This window comes from Cynoglossus semilaevis, unplaced genomic scaffold (assembly GCF_000523025.1).
Source record: "Cynoglossus semilaevis isolate Cse_v1.0 unplaced genomic scaffold, Cse_v1.0 scaffold992, whole genome shotgun sequence".
In the NCBI taxonomy this organism is placed as follows: Eukaryota; Metazoa; Chordata; class Actinopteri; order Pleuronectiformes; family Cynoglossidae; genus Cynoglossus; species Cynoglossus semilaevis.
This window is the reverse complement of record NW_007585124.1, coordinates 106,074-129,287: the sequence shown is the minus strand read 5'-3', so window position 1 is coordinate 129,287 and position 23,214 is coordinate 106,074. Positions and strand designations below refer to the sequence as shown.

General features: G+C 47.6%; 4 protein-coding genes across 7 annotated transcripts in view; 1 reads left to right on the top strand and 3 right to left on the bottom strand.

The window, feature by feature from the left end:
- Window positions 1–1,518, bottom strand: part of afg3l2 (AFG3-like AAA ATPase 2) — a 26,597-nt gene extending 25,079 nt beyond the window's left edge. For 2 of the 3 annotated variants that reach the window (XM_008337453.3, XM_017030867.2), the window contains exons 1-4: window positions 1,288–1,518; window positions 454–550; window positions 307–375; window positions 15–139 (exon numbers count right to left, since the gene is read on the bottom strand). In XM_008337453.3, the coding sequence (XP_008335675.1) occupies window positions 15–139; window positions 307–375; window positions 454–550; window positions 1,288–1,371 (375 nt within the window). In that variant the 5' untranslated portion in view covers window positions 1,372–1,518. Of the gene's footprint in view, window positions 1–14; window positions 168–306; window positions 376–453; window positions 551–1,287 lie in introns of those variants that run through there. The other variant, XM_025053767.1, reaches the window with a different exon arrangement.
- A 1,542-nt stretch (window positions 1,519–3,060) lies between these two features.
- Window positions 3,061–13,079, top strand: lamc2 (laminin, gamma 2). Its single transcript, XM_025053779.1, has 29 exons — window positions 3,061–3,205; window positions 3,670–3,846; window positions 3,925–4,006; window positions 4,138–4,259; window positions 4,353–4,484; window positions 4,586–4,775; window positions 4,879–4,991; window positions 5,076–5,472; window positions 5,633–5,702; window positions 5,793–5,997; window positions 6,076–6,157; window positions 6,289–6,410; window positions 6,504–6,635; window positions 6,737–6,926; window positions 7,030–7,142; window positions 7,227–7,613; window positions 7,971–8,177; window positions 8,541–8,677; window positions 8,776–8,923; window positions 9,041–9,246; window positions 9,416–9,495; window positions 9,729–9,866; window positions 9,944–10,082; window positions 10,168–10,317; window positions 10,929–11,043; window positions 11,112–11,308; window positions 11,387–11,545; window positions 11,629–11,728; window positions 12,225–13,079. Exons 1-29 carry the CDS (start codon window positions 3,133–3,135, stop codon window positions 12,479–12,481), a joined length of 4,620 nt encoding a protein of 1,539 aa, XP_024909547.1. The 5' UTR covers window positions 3,061–3,132; the 3' UTR covers window positions 12,482–13,079.
- A 2,366-nt stretch (window positions 13,080–15,445) lies between these two features.
- On the bottom strand, window positions 15,446–20,145 carry nmnat2 (nicotinamide nucleotide adenylyltransferase 2). The gene is made up of 11 exons (XM_008337452.3): window positions 19,917–20,145; window positions 18,804–18,892; window positions 18,154–18,221; window positions 17,978–18,056; window positions 17,727–17,853; window positions 17,247–17,327; window positions 17,042–17,086; window positions 16,845–16,921; window positions 16,670–16,771; window positions 16,041–16,108; window positions 15,446–15,916 (listed from the first exon to the last, which is right to left on the bottom strand). Exons 1-11 carry the CDS (start codon window positions 19,999–20,001, stop codon window positions 15,814–15,816), a joined length of 924 nt encoding a protein of 307 aa, XP_008335674.1. The 5' UTR covers window positions 20,002–20,145; the 3' UTR covers window positions 15,446–15,813.
- A 448-nt stretch (window positions 20,146–20,593) lies between these two features.
- On the bottom strand, window positions 20,594–23,113 carry LOC103398730 (erythroferrone). 2 transcript variants are annotated; one of them, XM_008337450.2, is made up of 8 exons: window positions 22,755–23,109; window positions 22,407–22,523; window positions 22,215–22,329; window positions 21,710–21,825; window positions 21,515–21,623; window positions 21,336–21,417; window positions 21,171–21,249; window positions 20,594–20,965 (listed from the first exon to the last, which is right to left on the bottom strand). In XM_008337450.2, exons 1-8 carry the CDS (start codon window positions 22,917–22,919, stop codon window positions 20,867–20,869), a joined length of 882 nt encoding a protein of 293 aa, XP_008335672.1. In that variant the 5' UTR covers window positions 22,920–23,109; the 3' UTR covers window positions 20,594–20,866. The 2 variants fall into 2 exon arrangements, with proteins under 2 accessions (XP_008335672.1, XP_008335673.1); XM_008337451.2 differs by lacking the exon at window positions 21,171–21,249 and having other exon boundaries at window positions 22,755–23,113.
- Between the last annotated feature and the right edge of the window lie 101 nt (window positions 23,114–23,214).

Sequence of the window (23,214 nt, the reverse complement as noted above, 5' to 3'; positions counted from 1 at the left end):
AGATGACCACTGACCTTCTGCAGACGACTGTACCACTCAGACTCATCCTTACGTCGTTTTCCCCCACCTCCTCCTGACGCCCCACCTCCTCCTGACGCCCCACCTCCTCCTGACGCCCCTTCCCCTCCACTTGACCGTCCTGAAACAGGTCAATGACATGTAACAGTCTGTGGACGTCAGTGAGAAACAGGTTCCCAGTCATTAGCAGCAGATCTCTGTTCTTCTTCTGTCTAGTCCAAGTCTAAGCATTAAACATCAGGTGTCATTAAACACCAGCAGGTGTCAGTATTTGTCACATAATTATACCTTTCGTGTCTGGATCAGCCTTGGAATTATTTGAACCTTTCTTCGTGTCTGGGAAATATTTCTCAAAACCTTCAAAACAAAACATGTGAATGTAGTTGCACTGTGACATCATGTGACATCGTGTGACGTACAAACGTCATATAATACCTTTTGGAGGTCTGGAGGTCAGCAACGGACATCCTCCATAAAGTTTGTTCAGTAGGCTCCACCCACTTTCTACTCGTCCAGTCACGGAGCAGGAAACCTGACCAACAAACATGACAGTTGATTGGTGCACATGTCTGTGGAACAACTGTAGACATGATCACGATGATGTGCAAAGAATAGGATTGACAGCTGCGGTTGACAGCAAACAGCGCCACCTGCTGTCTCTTCTAATGGGCCAATCAGAGAAGCAAGGTGATAGTGACTCCAACTCTTACATCCTTCCTTTTTGTTAGATTTTTTTTACATTTTATTCTGGTTATGACCAGACATAAAATACATTAAAGGTTTAAATGATCTTTGTTGTGTGTTTGACACATTGTTCCTGTCGTCCTTCATCATGTACTGACGGATAGCCATTTAAAATGTACCAAAGACACTACAGCAGGTGAACATCTTCTCTGGACTGGCTGAAGGTCAGAGCTAGGTAGACACAACTGTTGCTAACATGCTATTGATTCACGACTCCATTGATGATGATCATTATTAAATCTACGTCACATTTTGCAATAAGCACAAATTATTCTAGAACGATCTATTTTGAGGGATTACATTTAGCTCGGTGTATATGATATCTTCACATGAAAACCAAATACGAATGTGCGTCTCCAAACGTTTACATATCTGACATCAGGATGACGTCAGAGTAAGAGACGCACTCGAAGTGTGACCGTAACCGTGTGGTAAGAGGTAAGCGACCCCTGCCGGTTAACGGACTCTCTGCCCTGACTGGTAGCAATGTTGTCTCAGTTAGCATGTTAGCTCTGGTCCACTTACCAGTCTCAGTCGGGTGGTGTTGCTTATTTGCGGCCGCATCATCTTCCTGCAGCCCGTGTACATCCGTAAGTATCGGTGAGCCATTCTGTCCCAGTCCGACTGATTCGCACCGAGCAGCGACCTTAAACACGGGAGCAGTCCGCTGTTTGTGTCCTGTCACTGAGCGCAGCCACCATTGTTACTCTTCTTCACCTCTGCTGAACACAGGCCTGAATAGGCTACTGCGCCCCCTGGCGGCCAAAACCAGGTAGGAGATAAAGAGAAGGAGTGGCTCAGGTATTCAGCCCCTCGGAGTCTAATGACGCTGGAGGTCAGGGGTCAAATAAATACACTGAACATTTCTTCATCTCTGTTATCATGATGACAGATTCGTGTAGGAAATCCAGGCCAATCCTGCAGATTAGACCATGGTGAACTTCATTGACCCCACACTGGGGCCCCAAACAGTTGAACAGATCATCAGGACCAGTCCTGGTTAAGGTTAGTGGTGGCAAGTCTGGGTCTGGAAGGTTTCAGGTTCAAGTCCACCAAGTTACCATGGCCAAACTACATGTCATCAACCCCACACACTGCTCCCTGGGCACAGTATACACACAGTGTGTGTGTGTGTGTGTTGGTAAAAAGTGAAGGCAGCTCTCAGGTGTTGATAAGGTGTGTGTGTGTTCAGGGTGTGGTGCTGTTGACGAGGTTGCAGCAACAGACGGGGTGTGTTTGTGTCTGTGTGTTGTAGCCTGTGGCAGTGTATTTGTTCAGAGGGAAAGTGTGTGTGTGTGTGTGTGTGTGTGTGGTACCGTGTAACCAGGTACTGATGGGGTGTGTGTAATGGGTAATACATTTATACATTTGTGAGTCAGTGTGTGTGTGTGTGTGTGTGTGTGTGTGTGTAATCCAGGGTGTGTCCCACCTGAGGACACAGAGAAATATGTGAAGAACCACAGACCTGCAGCACAGACTGACTGACTTTGGATTTACATTAGAAAAGCATTGCACTTGACCACTTGACCACATGACCACGTGATCACATGATCACGTGATCACATGATCACGTGACCACGCCAATGTTTTACACAGACTTAATAACCCAACTGTTATAATCGGACTCCTGACCAGCAGTTAGGAAACAAGTGCAGGAGTGAGAGGAGGACAGGAGGAGGACAGGAGGAGGACAGGAGGAGGACAGGAGGAGGACAGGAGGAGGACAGGAGGAGGACAGGAGGAGGACAGGGGGCGCTCTCTGAAGAGACGAGTCTTCAGGCAGGAACGCCCCTGTTCTGTATACTATAGTATAATAGTTAACAACCCTAACGACTTTAACTACCCCACCAAACCATGACTCTGATCTACAACGCTGAAGGTCAACTCTACCCCCCGTAACCCCCCCGTAACCTTCCTTACCTTCCCACAACCCCTTCCACATTCTCCCCCAACCTAGAACCCAATAGTCCGGACCACAGCCCGTCCTACACCTTGTCCACTTTACCCCAGCTGACCCTAACCCTCCAGACTTGGTGTGACTTTTTTCCACTTCCTGTTTCCTGTGAAACGTCTTTGTTTCATAAAAATGTCAATGTGATGGAAGAGTCCAGAACAACGCCCAGACTGTGCACAAACCATTACTCACATACAGTCAGAGGATATGATGACAGCTGTGTGTGTGTGTGTGTGTGTGTGCAGCATGTTCAGACCTGCAGCACACAGCAGGTAAAGTCCACACACACACACACACACACACGCATACGCACTCAGAGCTGTAAAGAAGAAGTTGGAAAGAAGTTGGACTCTCTGTTCTGGACTCTGTGTTGGACTCTCTGTTCTGGACTCTGTGTTGGACTCTCTGTTCTGGACATGGACTTCCTGGGTCTGTGTGTCCTCCTGACAGCGGTGTGTGGACTCCGGGCCACTCGACACATTTCTCCCGGTGAGTGTTTGTTGTTGAAAACTCTTCTTCCACTTTCCTCTCTCTGGACTTCGTACTCCTTATTCTTCCAAACCTGTTTTTTCCAGTTCTTCCTGAACACCAGTCTGTGGTTGAGGCTGAACTTTGGGGTTGTGGGTTAGATTCTTCACATTTGGTTCTCAAACCTCCCAGAGAAGAAGAACCTAGTGCTGCAAACAATTAGAGCACACCGTCAACAAAGAGGCTTCAGAGAGAGTTAGGCACTAACCCTAACCCTAACCTTAAAGGTCCTTAAAGGGCCGTGACACACCATCAGTCGGTTGTCGGTCTGAAACCAGCAGCTGTTGGTCCACTGCTGCCTGCGGTGGTCAGTTTATGTCACTGTAGTAAAAGCAAATGAATGACTTTTCAGAACGTTATAAAAACACATGGACAGTTGAACTAAGTCTCCTAAAAGACAGACTTCTCTTCCTCTGCTCCTGCAGATGGTGTTCGTTGTCAGTGTAACGGCAGATCTCGTTACTGTTTGTGGGATGATAAGGGTCTGCACTGTGTCGACTGTCAGGGAAACACCGAGGGACGGCACTGTGAGAGCTGTAAGGCTGGCTTCTACCAGCAGGTGGCGGGACAGAGCTGTGTTCCTTGTAGCTGCGACCCCACAGGTGAGACAAGCCAACATGGCTGACCTCGAAGTTTCCCTTCAGTTGCTACCTTTTTGTTGGATCTTGTTTCTCTTTTAGGTTCTGTCAGTAACACATGTGACAGCAGGGGGCGCTGCAGCTGCCGAGATGGTGTGCAGGGAGACAAATGCAACATACAGAGGTGAGAACTACAAAAAAACTTAGCTTACCATAGCTGAAAAACATGATCGCAGCAGCTAAAAATCACCTGAACACAACTTAAATGTACTTACACACTTTTGGACCAGTATTAATTTTCGTCTCTTTTTTCAGACGTCAGATCAGAGAGGATTCTGGGAGCCAGACTCCGCTCTGTTTCTGTTACGGCCACAGCAGCAGCTGTTCTGCATCGTCGGGTTACTCCGCCCACAACATCAGCTCCACCTTCCAACATGGTCAGGAAGTGGTGACCTCTTCATAATTAGACAGCTGAGAATGTTTTCAAAATTAAAGCTCAAACTCAACTGTGTCCCTTTGTCTCTGTCCAGGTACCGATGGCTGGACTGTGGCCTCATCTCATGGTGTCAGACCTTCAGATGTTCACTTCCGCTGGTCTCCATCTCATGGAGACTTGGAGGTGATTTCTAAGAACAGTCTGCCAGTTTACCTGTACGCTCCAGGTGAGAAGCCTTCCCACTCTTAGCTTTTGGACCCTCATGTCGTCTCCCCTTCTGTCTCCTAGTTTTCTTTCTGACCAGATGTGTCCTCTTCTGTCCAACAGATCAGTTCCTGGGGAACCATTTGTTCAGTTATGGTCAGAACTTGTCTTTTTCATTGCGTCTGGATCGGGGTGTACGACACCCATCTACCAATGATGTCATCCTGGAGGGGGGGGGGCTGAAAGTCTCCGCCTCCTTGGGTGACTTGCGCTCTATCGTTCCCTGTGGACAGAAAATTCACTACAGTTTCAGGTCAGACACAGACTGACTCAGGCCAGACCTGCCGGCCCACTGCTGCCTCCTGTGGTCACACACAGCATCAGTCTGTTCTCATGTAATGATTTTTTTTGGACAGGTTGGACGAGCAGCCCAGCAGCAGGTGGCGGCCTCAGTTGTCTTCACTACAGTTTCAAACCTTGTTGCAGAACCTGACAGCCATCAAGATCAGGGCCACGTTTGGTGAAAAGGGTTCGTTTTTTCCTCGGCGTCTCATTGGTTGTGTCATTTTACAACACAGTTTCTAAAACACGCGGAACGTCTTTGTCTCCTCAGGACGCGCCTACCTGGACAATGTTCATCTGACTTCAGCACAGCGCAGTAATGGCGTGCCCGCAGCCTGGGTTCGGACCTGCATCTGTCCAAAGGGGTACGAGGGCGAGTTCTGTCAGCACTGCTCAGCCGGCTTCAGACGCCGAGTTCCAGCAGATGGCGCCTTCAGCACCTGTGAACCCTGTAACTGCAGTGGCGGCAGCTGCGACCAGCTCACTGGAGACTGTTACTCTGCTGACGAGACTCACCAGGACCACAGCTGTGCTCAGGGATTCTACCGGGACTTTTGGAAAATCTGCGTCAAGTGTCCTTGTCCACAGGGTGTGTCCTGCTTCCTGCCTGCTGGATCCCTGGAGCCTCAGTGCTACCACTGTCCCATTGGTACCACAGGTAAGACCAAGTACTAACCTCAGCAACGGACTATCAAGGTGTCATTTTGGGAAGCCAACAGTGACAACATCATCCACCTGGTCCTTGAAACCAGTTGTCTAGTTTCTCCTCTGGAAGGAATGCAGAGAGTTAGGCACTAACCCTAACCCTAACCTTAAAGGTCCTTAAAGGGCCGTGACACACCATCAGTCGGTTGTCGGTCTGAAACCAGCAGCTGTTGGTCCACTGCTGCCTGCGGTGGTCAGTTTATGTCACTGTAGTAAAAGCAAATGAATGACTTTTCAGAACGTTATAAAAACACATGGACAGTTGAACTAAGTCTCCTAAAAGACAGACTTCTCTTCCTCTGCTCCTGCAGATGGTGTTCGTTGTCAGTGTAACGGCAGATCTCGTTACTGTTTGTGGGATGATAAGGGTCTGCACTGTGTCGACTGTCAGGGAAACACCGAGGGACGGCACTGTGAGAGCTGTAAGGCTGGCTTCTACCAGCAGGTGGCGGGACAGAGCTGTGTTCCTTGTAGCTGCGACCCCACAGGTGAGACAAGCCAACATGGCTGACCTCGAAGTTTCCCTTCAGTTGCTACCTTTTTGTTGGATCTTGTTTCTCTTTTAGGTTCTGTCAGTAACACATGTGACAGCAGGGGGCGCTGCAGCTGCCGAGATGGTGTGCAGGGAGACAAATGCAACATACAGAGGTGAGAACTACAAAAAAACTTAGCTTACCATAGCTGAAAAACATGATCGCAGCAGCTAAAAATCACCTGAACACAACTTAAATGTACTTACACACTTTTGGACCAGTATTAATTTTCGTCTCTTTTTTCAGACGTCAGATCAGAGAGGATTCTGGGAGCCAGACTCCGCTCTGTTTCTGTTACGGCCACAGCAGCAGCTGTTCTGCATCGTCGGGTTACTCCGCCCACAACATCAGCTCCACCTTCCAACATGGTCAGGAAGTGGTGACCTCTTCATAATTAGACAGCTGAGAATGTTTTCAAAATTAAAGCTCAAACTCAACTGTGTCCCTTTGTCTCTGTCCAGGTACCGATGGCTGGACTGTGGCCTCATCTCATGGTGTCAGACCTTCAGATGTTCACTTCCGCTGGTCTCCATCTCATGGAGACTTGGAGGTGATTTCTAAGAACAGTCTGCCAGTTTACCTGTACGCTCCAGGTGAGAAGCCTTCCCACTCTTAGCTTTTGGACCCTCATGTCGTCTCCCCTTCTGTCTCCTAGTTTTCTTTCTGACCAGATGTGTCCTCTTCTGTCCAACAGATCAGTTCCTGGGGAACCATTTGTTCAGTTATGGTCAGAACTTGTCTTTTTCATTGCGTCTGGATCGGGGTGTACGACACCCATCTACCAATGATGTCATCCTGGAGGGGGGGGGGCTGAAAGTCTCCGCCTCCTTGGGTGACTTGCGCTCTATCGTTCCCTGTGGACAGAAAATTCACTACAGTTTCAGGTCAGACACAGACTGACTCAGGCCAGACCTGCCGGCCCACTGCTGCCTCCTGTGGTCACACACAGCATCAGTCTGTTCTCATGTAATGATTTTTTTTGGACAGGTTGGACGAGCAGCCCAGCAGCAGGTGGCGGCCTCAGTTGTCTTCACTACAGTTTCAAACCTTGTTGCAGAACCTGACAGCCATCAAGATCAGGGCCACGTTTGGTGAAAAGGGTTCGTTTTTTCCTCGGCGTCTCATTGGTTGTGTCATTTTACAACACAGTTTCTAAAACACGCGGAACGTCTTTGTCTCCTCAGGACGCGCCTACCTGGACAATGTTCATCTGACTTCAGCACAGCGCAGTAATGGCGTGCCCGCAGCCTGGGTTCGGACCTGCATCTGTCCAAAGGGGTACGAGGGCGAGTTCTGTCAGCACTGCTCAGCCGGCTTCAGACGCCGAGTTCCAGCAGATGGCGCCTTCAGCACCTGTGAACCCTGTAACTGCAGTGGCGGCAGCTGCGACCAGCTCACTGGAGACTGTTACTCTGCTGACGAGACTCACCAGGACCACAGCTGTGCTCAGGGATTCTACCGGGACTTTTGGAAAATCTGCGTCAAGTGTCCTTGTCCACAGGGTGTGTCCTGCTTCCTGCCTGCTGGATCCCTGGAGCCTCAGTGCTACCACTGTCCCATTGGTACCACAGGTAAGACCAAGTACTAACCTCAGCAACGGACTATCAAGGTGTCATTTTGGGAAGCCAACAGTGACAACATCATCCACCTGGTCCTTGAAACCAGTTGTCTAGTTTCTCCTCTGGAAGGAATGCCCCTGGTTCATGAGGGCATCAAATCTGCCCCTCCTCTAGGTTCCCAGTCCTTTTTGGTTTCTGATAACAGATCATGTGACCAACAACTGCGTTTTCTTCCTTAAACAGGCTGTTGCCTTTGGTCCGACTGAGGCTAGCTAGCTACACGGTCACTACATCCTGTTTACTTGCTTAAATATGTCGTTAGTTCAAGCTAGATAACAACTTGCTGGCTTGCCTACACGTGTTCCTCAGGTCCCAACTGTAACATCTGTCAGGAAGGTTACTACGGCACCCCCTGCAGACCATGCCAGTGTAATGGTCACATTGACATCAGTGTGGCAGGAAGCTGTGACCAACAGAGTGGCGAGTGTCTGAAGTGCATGAACAACACTAGAGGGCAACACTGCGAGATGTGTCTAAATGGATTCTACCACAACCGAGCAACTGACGTCTGCAAACGTAAGGAAACAGGAAATGATGTCATTGCTACAGTCAGTGACAGTGGCATAGTTCCAGGAAACTGATATGTTTTCAACCCTTCACTGTCAAACCAAAGTCCATGGAGAAAATGTATGATTTATGCTAACAGAGACACAGGAGCTGCTGATCCACTGCTGCCTCCTGTGGTCAGTTTGTATCACTGCAATCAATCCAAACAAAGGATTTCAACAATGAAGTTACAAATGAACACCTTTGAACTTGGCTAGAGACAACAGTGGATCAACATAGGCTAACGAGGCGTTAGCTAAAATCACTAGGCTGTTGTTGTAAACCTGTTTCTATCTTTAGAATTATTTACTTACTAATGTTTTCATTTCTCAGCCTGTAACTGTGACTTTCACGGTTCAGAGTCTCGTCAGTGTGACGACTTTGGCCTCTGTCGCTGCCGGGCGGGGTTCGAGGGCGACAGATGTCAGCGGCTCAGCTGCCCGTCCTGCTTCAGCCCCATTAAAACACAGGTATGACCAGAGGTCACAGGGGTTCTTTCCTGTTCCTTCAAATGTTCAGAGGTTCTTCTGAGGACTGACTGCTGGTGCGAATCTCTTCTCTGACTCAGGTGGACAGTTTGTCTGACAGGCTGAAGCAGTTGGAGACTCGAGCTGCACAACTGGACGGAGGTTGGACGTCGGATGCGACGGAGGCCGCGGTGAAAGCAGCAGAGCAGCTGCTGAACAAACTGGAGGACAACAGCGGGGAGCTGAGAGGTGATGCATTCACAGCAGCACCTGCTGGAGCATCTAGGGAATGCATGCAACAACCATATCAAGAAAGACAAAGATAAGACATCTTGTCATGACATCACACCCTTTTGTGCCCAATAGAAATAGAGAAGAACCTGCAGGGCCGCCTGTCGACCATCAGCAGGGGTCAGCTGCTGGAGGGCCAGAACCTCCAGAACTTAGACAGTGATGTGGACGTCCTCAGACTGAAGCAGGAGAAGCTGAACGCGGAGGAGGCGGAAGTTCTGACGCTACTGACGGAGATGAGACGTAAACTGGACGAAGCCAAATCCAAACTCAACCTTATAGTGAGAGGACATCCCTGAGTCATCACTGTCTGAGCCGTGAGCGCCCCCTGCTGCCGCAACCGGCTTCAGCCACTGTGGCTGAGTTTCAAGGCTAACGCAGCAGCAGGTGGCGCTAACACTCAGCAGCGTGATATAACTGACTTCTGTGTCCTCCCTGTTGTTGTTCTAGGAGTTTCCTGCGGGAGACGCTGTTCCTTCTTCAGGCATTTTCTCATCTCTTCTGAAAACAGCAAAACATCTGGCTGATAGGTTGGTCACCACATAGAACTCCACGCTTCTCACTGTTCCTCCACCTCTAATCGAGCATGCTTGACTCCTCCTCCAACAGCAGCTGTTCCCTCCTCTTTTCCTTTCCTTCTTTTTTATTGGTTAATCCTTTAATGACTCCTTTTTCTTCAATGAATTCTTCTCCAGTTTGTCCTTCTGTATTTCCTCCTCCTCTCACCCCCATCTCCTCTGACTCCTCTCTCTGTATCCTCCAGACACCAGGGCACAGCAGACACGGTGGAGGAAACTAGCGACTCTGCTCTGAAGGACTCAGAGCAGAGTCTGGTTCTGGTCCGAGCTCTGATGAACAGGGAGCAGAAGGTCCAAAAGCAGATCACAGACCTGGAGACCCTGTAAGAACGTTCTCCTCCTCCTTCGTCTCTTCCTTCAAACAAAACATCAGGACTCACCTTTTTTATTTTTGTCTCAGGTTGGACCAGATCTCAGGTGGGGTGGGGTCTCTGAAGAACCAGGCGGTCAATGTGAGCAATCAGGCCAAAGAGGAGAGCAGGAGGTCAGAAGACCTGCTGAAAAGGATCGCCAAGATAAACCTCCCCACATCTCTTAGGGTAACAACACTGCTGCACACCTCCCCTCCTGCTCCTGCCCCCTGAACAACACTAATTCAACCCCACCTTCTCCTATGATGCACAGGAACAAGTGGTTGCCATGGTTTCCAGTAAGGACAGTCTGAAGAAGGATTTGGACCAGGATGTGTCAGACTTTGAGGTGCTGCAGGACAGAGTCCAACGGAACGTGGCAGCAGGTCAAGACCTGTTAGACCAGGGCAAAGCGGCACAGCAGGTAACACACACACACACACACACACACACACAAACAAGAGACATCACCACAGCAAACATCACTAAGAAATCTGAATCTGAATTCAGAACCTGTGGATCAAAGTCCAGTCCTGTCAAATTCATGGAGTACATTTTCATCCACTTTAATCTGCTGAGAATTTCTGCAGGACGGTGCAGCAGTGGACGCAGACAAACGTTCATTTTCCTACCTGAAAGTCACTGGATGTACTTTGGTAAATTGGACTTCTAATCCAATCAGATCACTCAAATCACCAAAGTAACTGTAGGCCTTGGTGATGCCAACTCCAAATCTGATTGGTTAAAGAAACAATCTCAGTCCCATTCATTTTAGGCTCCCAGCATCTGAGGGAAGATTTAGTCCACCCTGGCAACAGATGAGGCTGAAATATGATTGGATAACAAAAACTGGGGTATAAATATACACAGTGGAAGCAGCGCTACCTAAAGGAAGTTGATGAGAACAGACCACTGTGGATTCATTTAAAAATATTCACCATCAATATAGTCAAACATAAGTCACTGATTCTGGTACTGTTTACGCCAAGCAGGAGGCGCTATTAAAAAAATACACCATAACTACATTTTTCCCAGGATGCCAAAGAGCTGGTGGAGCGAGTGGGCGTGGCTGAAGTCCAGACAGAGGACGCACTTCTCCGCATTAACAGCAGCACAAAAGAGCTGGAAGATAAACTGAAGGAGCTCAGAGGTGAGGAACCGAGTCACAGAACTGATCGTGAACAGGTCACTGTACTGAACTGATGTGGTTCGCCTCAGGCTTCGACAAACAAATGAACCACAGCAGAGCGTTAGCCGACGTCACCATCGCTCGTCTGCCTGAAATCAACGCCACCATTCAGGAAGCCATTAGCGACAACACAGACACACTGTCTGTGCTGGGAAACGTGGGGTCTGACTACAATGATGCTCTGGGCCTCATGGGGGAGCTACAGAGCCTGGTCACTGGTCTAGAGGTAGGACATGCACGCTAGCCCCACTAACGTAGGCCAGAGCCAACATAATGCAACTGTTACTGGACTTTTCTCCTGTAGGGAATGTTGGGAACGTTGCCACCTTATGGCGACCTTGTAAGCGATGCCACAAAATTAAACACGACAGCAAAGGAACTAGAGACAGAAGCAGCTGACCTGAGCAAAACCATCAAACGAGAGCTCCACCATGCACAGAAGACAGAGGGCGACGCCGAGCAGGTAAAGAGTTAGCATGGTGGCAGAACTCTCAACTCCAAAACTCTAAGAAAAAAATGTAAGTAATGCTACTGTGCCCCCTGCAGGTAGCGCTCAATGTTGCAGCAGCTGCCAAAAATGCAAAGCAAGCAACAGATGCTGTCGGACGGACACTACGGGACATCAATGCCCTGCTGGACAACCTGGGTAAGACACTGGAATTTGCTTGCGTGCTAAAAGAATGTATATTTTGTTATAGTTCTGTTGTAAATCTAGCAAGCTAACAAGTTAGCAATCTTCACAACTGGTGCGACTAATGCTTAGAACTGTGTGTCAACATGTTTTTTGAATACAGATGTTAGCTTAGCCTCATCACCTGTGGACTGGTTAGTGGAGATAAGGAAGTAGAATACTCAATCACAGCAAGCACCGAACAAGAGTAGTAAACTTAGCAACAAACCTTTACCATAGAAGTCAACATTGTTCATAATGTTAGCAACGCCGACAGCTCAACATTTTTTTAGCTTTTCTCAAATACGTTATTTCAATTTCAAAACAAAATCATTTATGTTGATCACTTAAATTATATTAAAGTTATTTGTAATGATGTGATGATGACATCAGAGTCAGCTGACGAGGTGTCCTAAAAATCACACGTCTTCCGCCATAACTTAGCTCCTCCCACACCCTCCTCCCTCTGCAGACAAGCCCGGTGCTACTGTGGACGAGGACCGCCTCAGACAGCTAGAGGAGGCGCTAGCTAAAGCCCAGGTGGAGGTGGACAGCAGTCTGCGTCCTCGTCTGCAGGACATGGAGCAGCAGGAGAACGCTATGCGCCGACACCTGGTTGCTGTCAACGTGGACATCAACAACATCCAATGGGACATCACCAACCTGGAGGACATTCTGAACACTGTCCCATCTGGATGTTTCAACAGCCAGCCCATAGAGGCGCCCTGAGGTCACGTGACTTTAAAGGTCACCATGGTGGTGTGAACAGGGGGAGGAAGTGATGTCGCTGTTGGCTTTTCTTTTCTCTCTATATATCGACAGAATAAAAATGTTACTTATTCACTAACCTAGGGTAGAATTATATAAACATGGATCACAATCACCAGAACTCCAATCAACTGGATTCAAACAGAACAACAGCAGACACACAGGGCAGAAGAAGAAGAATGGGCCGAGGCCAAACGCTGGTCCACACCAGGAACAGACGTCATTGTTGGACCACATATTAGCTCTTCAACAGGGATACAAGAAGAACACTTTGATCCAGGTCAACCTGGCCAAAGTTGACCTTTAACCTTTCAGTAGCAAGTCATTCGAAGATGGTGACGATGGAAAAAACACAAACAATCAAACAAACTGTTTGATTAAAAAAAAGGAAATCAAAAAGACTTTGACTGAAAATGCTCCTGAGTCAAAGACTGGGATTGGTTTGGAATATTTTCTGGGTCTTTTTTTGTTGTGAATTTACTGTCTGTTATGATAACCACAATGATAATGATGATGATGATGATGAAGATGATGAAGATAAAATCAAAACGATGATAAATGTTGTTCATGGTCTGTGTCTCAACATCTCAATAAACCCATGAACTGCTGTAATTAAAGGCCCCAGTGAATACGACGGTTAGCTCAGCACCAACAAGACAAGAAAGGATAGTGTTTGAACCAGGAGAGAACCACCACCATGACATATCTACAGTCCTCATCTTGGATTGGATTATTAATTCCTCTTATATTGTAGCTGATAAGGTTTAGATTAATCATTGGTTCTATTTAATTCAGGGGTGTAACCTTTTCTCTTTATGTGTACCAGTACCATACCATACCAGAACGTATTAACAATATTACATTTTGGTCAACAACATATGTCAGGGAGAACAAGAACATAACAATAATAAACAGAACTTCCATCTTACCACTCGCCCACAGTTGTTTAACTGTGTTCAGTGCCCGTTGTAATTGGAACAGAGAGGTGTGGCCTAACCTCTGTGGAAAAAACTGCACATAAATGACATAAATGATTACATAAAAGTGCAGAGTCCAGCTGTCCACCCGTTTGTCCAGTCTCCGTCTGTAGTTCACCTTAACACCTGTAAGTTTGTTACAACAAATTTTGTTATCAGATCAAATGCTCTTTAGTGTTCAGCAAATCGTGTTTTTGTAAAAGGATATTTAGATCGGATGGTGAGCGCGGCCATTCTCTTCCTTTTGTCTGCATTTCGCCATTCCTCTTTCAGCTCTTCTTGGTCTCCACTTTCCACTTCATTTCCCAGCTTCTTGAGTGTTCGTGCTGCCTTGGTTAGTGTGGTAAAGGTCGTCTCTCCAGTATCCATTTTGATTTTTAGTTGCGCTGGATACACACATTTTGCTTGTATATCTTTCTTCTTGAGTTGTTTTATGACTTCATATCTCGTCACCATTACCAGATCATCAGATCTGGTGAAAAATCTTGGTCAAGGAAGATCCTCTTGGTCTTGAAGAACACGTGTTTCTGGCTCCAGGCTCTTTTTATAATCTCATCTTTAGTTGCTGCATTTACAAATCTCACAATGATTGATCTGGGGGGCGCTGGTGCCTCTTTGGGTTTAAATCCAATTTATCTATGTGCCCTCTCCATCTCGATATTTAATTCTGCTGGTAAATCAAGGGTGTTTTGACAACCTTTTGATAAACCCTCTATAATCCGGAATATGCGAATATTGCTTCTTCTCAGTCTGTTCTGGAGTTCTTCACATCTAGCTGAGAGCTCAGCTTCACGATGAATCAAACATCTCAGTGCTCTGTGGTGTTGCACCGTCGTTTCTTCTAACGCACTGGTTCTATCTTCATGGCTAGCGGACGAACTTTGTAGTTCGAGTTTCTTCTTCCTTTTATCTCTCTTGATCTTTCTTATTCGTGTTTACGTTTACGAAATACGTTTAATAGGAACGGTCTTACCTAATTTTTGACGTGGTTTAACATAGTTTTAACTTATCTTTTCAAAATCTTTCGACGGAGCTTTGCCTCTTAGTTGTCGGCCGTATTATGACGTCACCGGAAGTCAATAGTGGACTTTTTAACAAACGCAGGAACATTAGTGGACTTTTTAACAAACGCAGTAACATTAGCGGACATTTTAGTGGACGGGATTCCTAATGTCGTGTAAAGAAAGTCTTTCCATCCTCTATTCTCCATAATGTCTAACGATCCGCGTCCGCTGCCCCGATCACTCAGTCACTGTCGTGGTGTTTGGCGGCTTCCCTTTTACGTCAGAGTTCATATGACGCCGCCCTGTATGGCACCATGTCACCGGTAATAAGTCCCTCTTTTTAGGCAGCGGTCCATTTGTTCAGAGCTTCGCAAACAGATCTATCGACCCGTGGTTTTTGATTTGGGAAACTGTAGAACCTGTACAAACGATATCATCTGTAGGCTTAGCAATGGAATCCGTCACCACTTCCGCAAACAATCTTACGCCGTCTCCGGAGCTAGGCCGGGTGTCCAGAAGCTGAATGTTGGCCGGATACATGGCAACCGTGGTCGGTGGGCACTCTGCCGAAATTTGTTTCGGATTCAACTTCTTCTTCCATTTTTTTTTTTGCGCATCGCTGCAGAGGTCTTCTTCCTGCGCTGTGGTCACAATCCCGAAGGATCTTCTTCGGTCGTGTGGAGCAGTCTTCATGCGCAAAACCAGAAAAAAGGCGAGCGTCAGAAGAGTTGGTATGTGATGATGGTGCGGGACGATGTACAAAATGGTTAAAAAATAAAGCAGTTGCGTCGGCGTCTGGAAAACCCACGCCATCTTCTTTCGGAAGTTGACAAGATCTATCAGTGAACGAAAGAAAAAATAAAAGACAGGCGAGACACGAGTGTAAGGGGTGGACACACATACTTCTGGCCACGCCCCCAGGACTCTTCTAAATCCAACATGGATTTCCTTCATCATTTTCTTCTTTATTGTTTTTGTTGAAACACAGTCAGCAGACCGAAGAACGTTCATGCCAGAAGAGTGAGCATGCAGAAAAACAACAACAACAAAAACCACAACAACAAAAACCACAAGAGTTTCACTAATGAATCATAGAAAAGTCTTTGCAGCGCCACCTACAGTTCGGACGCCAGACTCAGGCTGCAAACAATCTGAGGGCAAACAGCCAATCAGAGCAGTGTTTCTGTTTCTCTTCTAAGACAGGGCCACTGTGCACCAACACACACACACACTCTAGCGCGCACACACTCACACCTAGACAGACATACACAGTCACACACACACACTGGGTGCAGAAGGTGCAGTTCCTGCCCTATCCTGAAGCAGTGATGTAGAGCTGACTCTGCAGGATGTAATCGATGACGGGCTGACTCAGATATTCCACCACATGACCGTCACCGTGCTGCAGAGCCAATCTGTTGACACACAGATCACATGACCCATAATCACTTCCTGTGACTTTAAATGTCCGTCCTGTTCACATTTCACACACACATCATTCTAATATATACAGAATATATTCATATATATGCCATTCACCTGCTCTTGGTGGAGCTGACGATGGACATGGGGTAGGAGGTGGCGTCCTTCACCACCAGGATGTTTTCCTGAAAAGACAACAAACACCATTAAAAACAACAGACTCCAAACACTCAACTCCTGTCTCTGACCTTTGACCTTTCATCCACATTTCACACCAGAAAATGTCCTCAGAGCAACAGATTCTCTGTCAAACACAGAGGAAAGTACAAACAGTAGGGGGCAGTAGATATGCTGGTAAAGAGTGTCTGAGCGCGTTAGCTAGCCTAGCCTAGACTTAGTGAATACTTTTTTACTTAATTTTATCCATTTAGCTGAGGCTTTTATCCAAACTGACTTACAAGAAGAGAAATAACAATCAGGCTGCAAAGAGGAACTCCACCACTAGGAGACCACGAGTTAGGAAACTGGGACTTCATTAACTAGGGTGAGAGTGCAGAAGAGGAGACAAGGGCAGAAAGAGAAGACAGGAAGTGCTCCCTGAAGATAAAAGGCTACAAGATGTCAGTCGGTAACCAGCTGAAAAGTTCTGAGCCAGTTATATAAAACAATACATCAGCATTAGCATCAGCACTAGTATTAGCATCAGCATTAGCAATACATTAATGTGAGACAAAACACACACACACCTTGTACTTGCGGAGAACAGCTGATTGGTTCATGATTCTCTCAGTGTCGGCTCCATCACGAGGGACAACCACCATCCCAAAATCTCCAACGATCACCTCCATCTAAAACAACAGACATGACGTCATATGACTGTCTGAGTCAGTGGTTCTGAGTCTGTGACTAAAAGATGCTTACGTCGCTGTCCTTCCACAGTCCAGGGATGCAGAAAGACTCCAGGAGGTCACTACCACAGAGGAGGAGGATACGTAACTCTACAAACAAGGATAAAGACATACCTACTGTAAACTACTTCCTGTTGACTGTTAACAACTTCCTGTTGACTGGATAAAAACTAAATGACTGACAAACAGAAGTTCAGGAGCCCAACTCACCGATCTCCTCGTACCTCACAGTCGTACCCAGGTTTGCATTTTCATCTGAGTGACACAGAAACAGTCAGAAGAGCGCCACCATCAGGACTCAGGTCCTTAGTCCTATCATTAATCCTTATTCATCAATATCTCTAGAGCTAGAGTGCCTACTACTGATGTTCTGTGGCGTTACTAAGCTAACGTTCGCTAAAACAAAGAAACTCACCAACGAAGGTGAAACGGTCGATGTGAGGACGAACACAACAGATCTTCCCCAAACTCTCACTCAGCTTCCCCCAGACTTTGACTGGAGAAAACAACAGAAGAAGATATGAAGGTTTTCAAAGTAAAGGTCACTGTCACTGCTGTAAAGGTCGTTGTCTAAACCAGTGATATACCTCTAAACTTAAACATCGAGATGTACGAGCAAAACCCCTGCTCTGGTTGTTTGTTCTTGTTTTTAGTAACAAGAACAAACAACTTGTGTGTAAATCTAGCTTTCATCCATCCATCATCCATCATCCATCATCCATCCATCTATCATCCATCTATCATCCATCCATCCATCATCCATCATCCATCATCCATCATGCATCATCCATCATACATCATCCATCATCCATCAATCATCCATCCATCATCCATCCATCCATCGTAACAGTCTGTATCCTCAGCAGTAGGTGGCAGTAGAAGCTGATAACTTTACCTGCAGTGGGCTTGTGATTCATGCTGTTGCGGTTCTGGTAGATGGGTGGAGTCTGGTTCTGTGGCTGACCAATCACAGGCGTGCTGGATGGTGTGTTTACATTGGACAGAATACAACCTGTCACTCTCTGATAGGAAATAAAAAGTCTGTGATCAGATCAAACAATCAACAACTGTCGCTTATCAGATTCTATTGATTTCTTTTTAAACTGTAAATATTTTCAATGAACTGGAAACAGGAAGTGACCTCACCTTCATGAGGTCTCTGTGATGCTCCAGAACACTGCAGGTCGTCTGCCATGTCTCCTGGTAACACTCCCACGGGTCCACTCTGGAACACACACACACAAAAGAAAACAGGTAAATACCTTCACAATCAAAGTCTGGGCCAGTAAAACTACTGAAACAGGAAGAGGGCGGGTCCTCACCTGATCCAGTCGGAGGATTGGACGGCCAGCTGACACATGGTCAGACGATGTCTGCTGGACACCAGACCCTGAGGACAAACACCACCATGTGATCAGCCCAGCAGAGCCCACTCTATAGCACTACTAGTGGTGAGGTTTGACTCCCACACTGACAGCACTCTCAGATGGACACGTTTAAGGTCCACAGTCCTCAGCTTTTACCCCACTGTCAAACGTCACGACCCATGAAGATGGAGTCAACAGTCCACCAGAGCAACCAGAGGCGTTGGTTGATTCTACAGCAGCCTCACTGTGTAACACACTGGACTCTTCCCTAAAACTGCCATCATGTAAATGAGACAGCAGGTGGCGCTCTACAGGTGTTGAAGTGTTTAAACAACTTCAGGACAGGTGTAATTGGTCACTTGTATAAAAGGCACCGTGAGTTCTTATTCAGTCCAGTAGGCACTGGTCCACTGCTCTGTTCAAGCATCTGTCCCACTTTATGGACTGCATCATTAATGGACAACATGAACGGACATGAGGACAGGAAGTCTTCGATCACTAAACTGTACAGACGTGTCTTCACCAACAGCCCAGCTCCCCAGCTTTAGAACCAGCTGCCAGTCTGGGTTCAGGAGGCTGACAACAACAAAAAGTTGCTCACTTACTGGTTTCCCATACGAGTCGTGCACCGGTGAGATGATTCCTCCGATCACGATGAAGCGTCCAGTTTTGTCCAGGAACTCTTTGGCTTTCTCTGCACACACACACACACACACACACACACAAATCAGAAAGGACAATAGTCAGAATTAAACCACTAGAGGTGTATGTGAGCTGCGGAGAAGATCGGAGGAAACTGTAAGAACCTAAGAATGTTCACGGAGAAAAGAACTAAAGAAGTCATTCACATTTTCTAACATCTTCTCCAAGAGGATTCTTCTGACATGAGTCCACGCTAGTCCACACAAGTCTACGCTAGTCCACGCTAGTCCACACAAGTCCACGCTAGTCCACACTAGTCCACACTAGTCCACACTAGTCCACGCTAGTCCACACTAGTCCACACTAGTCCACGCTAGTCCACACAAGTCCACGCTAGTCCACACTAGTCCACACTAGTCCACGCTAGTCCACGCTAGTCCACACTAGTCCACACAAGTCCACGCTAGTCCACACTAGTCCACACAAGTCCACGCTAGTCCACACTAGTCCACGCTAGTCCACACAAGTCCACGCTAGTCCACGCTAGTCCACGCTAGTCCACACTAGTCCACACTAGTCCACACAAGTCCACGCTAGTCCACACTAGTCCACACTAGTCCACACTAGTCCACACTAGTCCACGTTAGGGTGTGTAGGCTTCAGCTGATGAAGGATGCAGCCAAAGAACGAGACACAGGCCACGAAGCTGTGACGCATTTGAGCAGCACCGACCTGAAACCACTGAGACTCAGACCAAACCGCCAACTGCTCCTTTAATCCCTGACAAGTCGTTTTAAGCAACATGACAAAAATGGCTGCGAGTGTTTGCGGTTCTGAATCTTCAGAATCCAAGAGAACTCCTCCACAACTGGAGGTTTAGACGCAGAGACGCACGAGCCTGAAGGTTCTTGAAGAACCCGGAGGCTGCTGCAGGTTCCGGATCTTTCCTTTTGATTTTTTTCGTCATAAATGTAAGGATCCGGTTCTCTTCTGTTTTGTGCGCAATTTTGCCGTCGCCCTTTTTTCAGCACCGCCCTGCTGGACAGCGCCTCGCGCACATGCACACGCACACTCACCGAACATATGTATGTGTCCTTTGGTGATGGGGTTGAAGCTGCCGCACGACAGCAGGATGACGTGGGTTTTACTGGACTCCGTCATGACTCCGAAAGTCCAGAGTTCTGCTCCCGGTCTTGCTGCTGCTCCAGGTCTTGGGATGTGCGGTTCTGCGGCGGGTTTGTTTGTGTGTCCGCAGAGAAGAAAAACGGAGGGGGAGGGTCTGCAGCCGGAAACGTCATCATCTTAAAGAGACAAACGCACGGAAGCAACGCATACGTCACCACCGCTGTACCGCACCTCCACCTCCAAAGGGAGGAACCTGAACGAACCAAAGATGAAGTCAGATCATAGAGCAGATCTAAGTTGAACCAGACCTAATCAATCAAACCGGGATGATTATGGACTCTGGAACCCTGGACCGTCAGTAAACCAGGCATACAGGGTCTGTGGTACTGCACGGTGAGCAGGTCAACAGTCGGGTTTAAGTAATCCTGGATCACACCAGTTTAGGCTTCAACAAATCAGGTTCATATTAGAAACTTGGGCTGAGACTGGACGTCATTTAATGAATGGGGTCAAAGTTCACATATGTGAATCCTCTCTTCAATACGGTGTCCACTGAGGACCAGAGCTGACGTCACAACGTCAATTTTGTTTGTTCAGCCCAAATTCACAAAACACATTGGTCACATGATCAGAGACAAACAGGGATTTTTATTCTTCGGGAACATGACGAGAACAAACATGGCAACACAGTCACGTGACCGAGATGAAAGGGTTCCATTTTAACACAGAGAACATCAACGAACACACGGGTCTGTTGTTGAGAGTCAAAAGAAATAGCTGAGTCATCACAAACAGATGATACGCCTGCACTTTCTCTGAAGACCACCGGGGGGAGCTGTGAGCTCTCCAACACGACTGTTAAACAGCAGTCACTCAGTGGCTAGCATTGTGTGCGTGTGAGTCAGGTTCCCAAAAGAATTCCAGAGAACCATGAATCCTGTAGAACACTGATGGAGGAACCGGTACCGTTGTCCACAAATACAGAGACATATTGTCCGACCTGAAACACACACACAAATAAACAAGGTACCAGTTCATGTAGTTCAAGGTAGAGTGTTCTCCAGGTGGAGGAGGGGTCACACAGGGGAGCGGCGGGGTCGGAGTCACTAATGTTAGCCGGTTATAAATGTGTTGTTAGCATGTTGTGGGTTAGCTGTTAGCATGTTGTGGGTTAGCTGTTAGCATGTTGTGTGCACCTTTTTTACCTGTAGATACAGTGTTCCTGTTAGAAGGACGGTAAATGTTCCTCCAGCGACAGTCACGCTGGTCACTGACTCTACAGAGCTAACAGACGGGTTCATTTAGCTGAGATTATAGTCAGGATTAAAACAAGCCAGGTTTAAATCTAAGTTAACTCCAGTTTTACTCACAGGTTGTTCTGACAGAGGGACTGGACGCAGACGGACGTTTTCACGCTGTCTTTTAGACGAAGCTGGAGACGATCACCTGACTCTGAGACACACACACAGTGACACACGTTAACATGGATGAGCATAAATGAGCTGAACAGGAGCTATGTTCTGATTGGCTGTGGTTCAGCGGCTCTCACCTATCAGCAGACTGCAGGTCAGCTGATAAAACCCGGACTCTGGGGCCGTGAAACGTCCACTGCCGCTCTCGAAGCCACGCCCCCTCTGGCTGTGCTGAGAGTTGGACACCTAAACAAATCCGACGATGATCCGTCAACACATCATCTAAAGAGAGGAGGCGCACAGTGCATCATGGGAAAGCATATATGTCAGACCTCTCCAAAAGGCTGCAATTCCACCAGGCTGCGGCGCTGGACGTTGATTGGCTGTAGGAGGCGACTGAAGAAGAAAGCTGAGACTTGAGGCCGATCACACGGTGAACAAGCGCCACCTATATGTGAGGTTACAAACACAAGAGGACATGAGAGTTTGACGACCAGAGTGAAGAAGGTCAAAGGTCTTTGACTGAACCCCAGCCTCAGTCCCTCCAGACCCGGTCTAACACCCAGTACTTTATAAAAAACACACTGTTACTATAACTGCTTGTACTACACACACACACACACACACACACACACACACACACAGAGAGAGAGAGCGTTCCAAAACAGCAGTCAACAAAAACTACAGCTAGCGTAGCGCCCCCTCTCTGCAACACTCCCATGTACCGCCACACTGCGCCTGACAACCAGACAAACAAATCAAAACTAAAATAATGGATCTGTGATGCAACATAAGGCTCCGTCACACAGACTGGTACGGAGCTCCGTGGTTCTTCACCTCTCAGTCTCAGCTGCAGCTCCTGGATCAGGTCCTCTTGCTGTGGGAGAGGAGGGCCTGGGGATCCTGGAGGCCCCTGTGGTCCAGGAAGTCCTGGAGGTCCTGGGAGACCATGCTGCACAGATTTAGAGACGTGTTAGCTTGTAGGCCACCAACCCCTCCTGACTTCCTGTTGAGGTTGTGGTCTCTGACCTTGGCGGATCGTCTGGACCCGCGATTCCTCCGGTTCTCACCCTTGTTGGAATTTTTCCTGAAAATCCTCCACGAGCTCTGTGGGGACATGCTGGACAAGTCTGGTAATGGTGCCCCCTGGAGGACACACATAAACTTTGCAAATCACAAACTCATAGTACCTGGACTGAGCAGGTCCAGATGAAGAACCTGAAGATATTAAAGTAAAGACGAGTCTCAGAGGGTCAGGGTTATTGACGAGTCACAGACTGAGTCACAGACTGAGGCACAGACTGAGGCACAGACTGAGACACAGACTGAGGCACAGACTGAGTCACAGACTGAGTCACAGACTGTGTTCCTCCTCACCTCAGAACTGACAGTTTCATCCTCGTCCAGAATCTCTTCACTGTTCTCACTGTCCATGTCATCAGCATTTGCTGACTCCACCATCATCATCATCATCATCATCATCATCATCATCATCATCATCATCGTGGGTTGCAGCCCTCGGGCTCTGCCCCCTGACCTCATGTTCTAAAAAACCCTAGTCCAGTTGCTGGGTCAGGAGGACATGGAGGAGGGAGATGTTCAGCTGTGTCTTCAACCACTCACAACATCCCCATGATGCAACGCTGCAGCTCTACGTGTCTCACATGAACCAAATAAGCCTGTGTGGTCTTCGTCCGTCTCCTTCTCTGCTTTTGTATCCGTCTCCTAGCCCCTCCCTCTGATTGGCCCCCGTCTTCTTCTGTCCTCAGCCTTAACTTCTGTCAGTCAAATACACACAATGGCCACACCGCCCCACCACACCACCCCCCACACCAAG

Bases quoted from the DNA above. Each gene is read 5' to 3' on its own strand.
- lamc2 (XM_025053779.1), top strand. From the start codon at position 3,133: ATGGACTTCCTGGGTCTGTGTGTCCTCCTGACAGCGGTGTGTGGACTC. The intron at 8,178-8,540 runs GTAAGGAAACAG...TTCATTTCTCAG, and splicing joins AGCAACTGACGTCTGCAAAC to CCTGTAACTGTGACTTTCAC. The intron at 11,309-11,386 runs GTAGGACATGCA...TTTCTCCTGTAG, and splicing joins GCCTGGTCACTGGTCTAGAG to GGAATGTTGGGAACGTTGCC.
- nmnat2 (XM_008337452.3), bottom strand. From the start codon at position 20,001: ATGACGGAGTCCAGTAAAACCCACGTCATCCTGCTGTCGTGCGGCAGC. The intron at 17,854-17,977 runs GTGAGGTCACTT...ATTTCCTATCAG, and splicing joins ATCACAGAGACCTCATGAAG to AGAGTGACAGGTTGTATTCT. The intron at 17,328-17,726 runs GTAAAGTTATCA...TGTTTTCTCCAG, and splicing joins GAATCACAAGCCCACTGCAG to TCAAAGTCTGGGGGAAGCTG.
- LOC103398730 (XM_008337450.2), bottom strand. From the start codon at position 22,919: ATGAGGTCAGGGGGCAGAGCCCGAGGGCTGCAACCCACGATGATGATG. The intron at 22,330-22,406 runs GTCAGAGACCAC...AAATCTGTGCAG, and splicing joins GGTCCAGACGATCCGCCAAG to CATGGTCTCCCAGGACCTCC. The intron at 21,624-21,709 runs GTCTGACATATA...GGATTTGTTTAG, and splicing joins AATTGCAGCCTTTTGGAGAG to GTGTCCAACTCTCAGCACAG.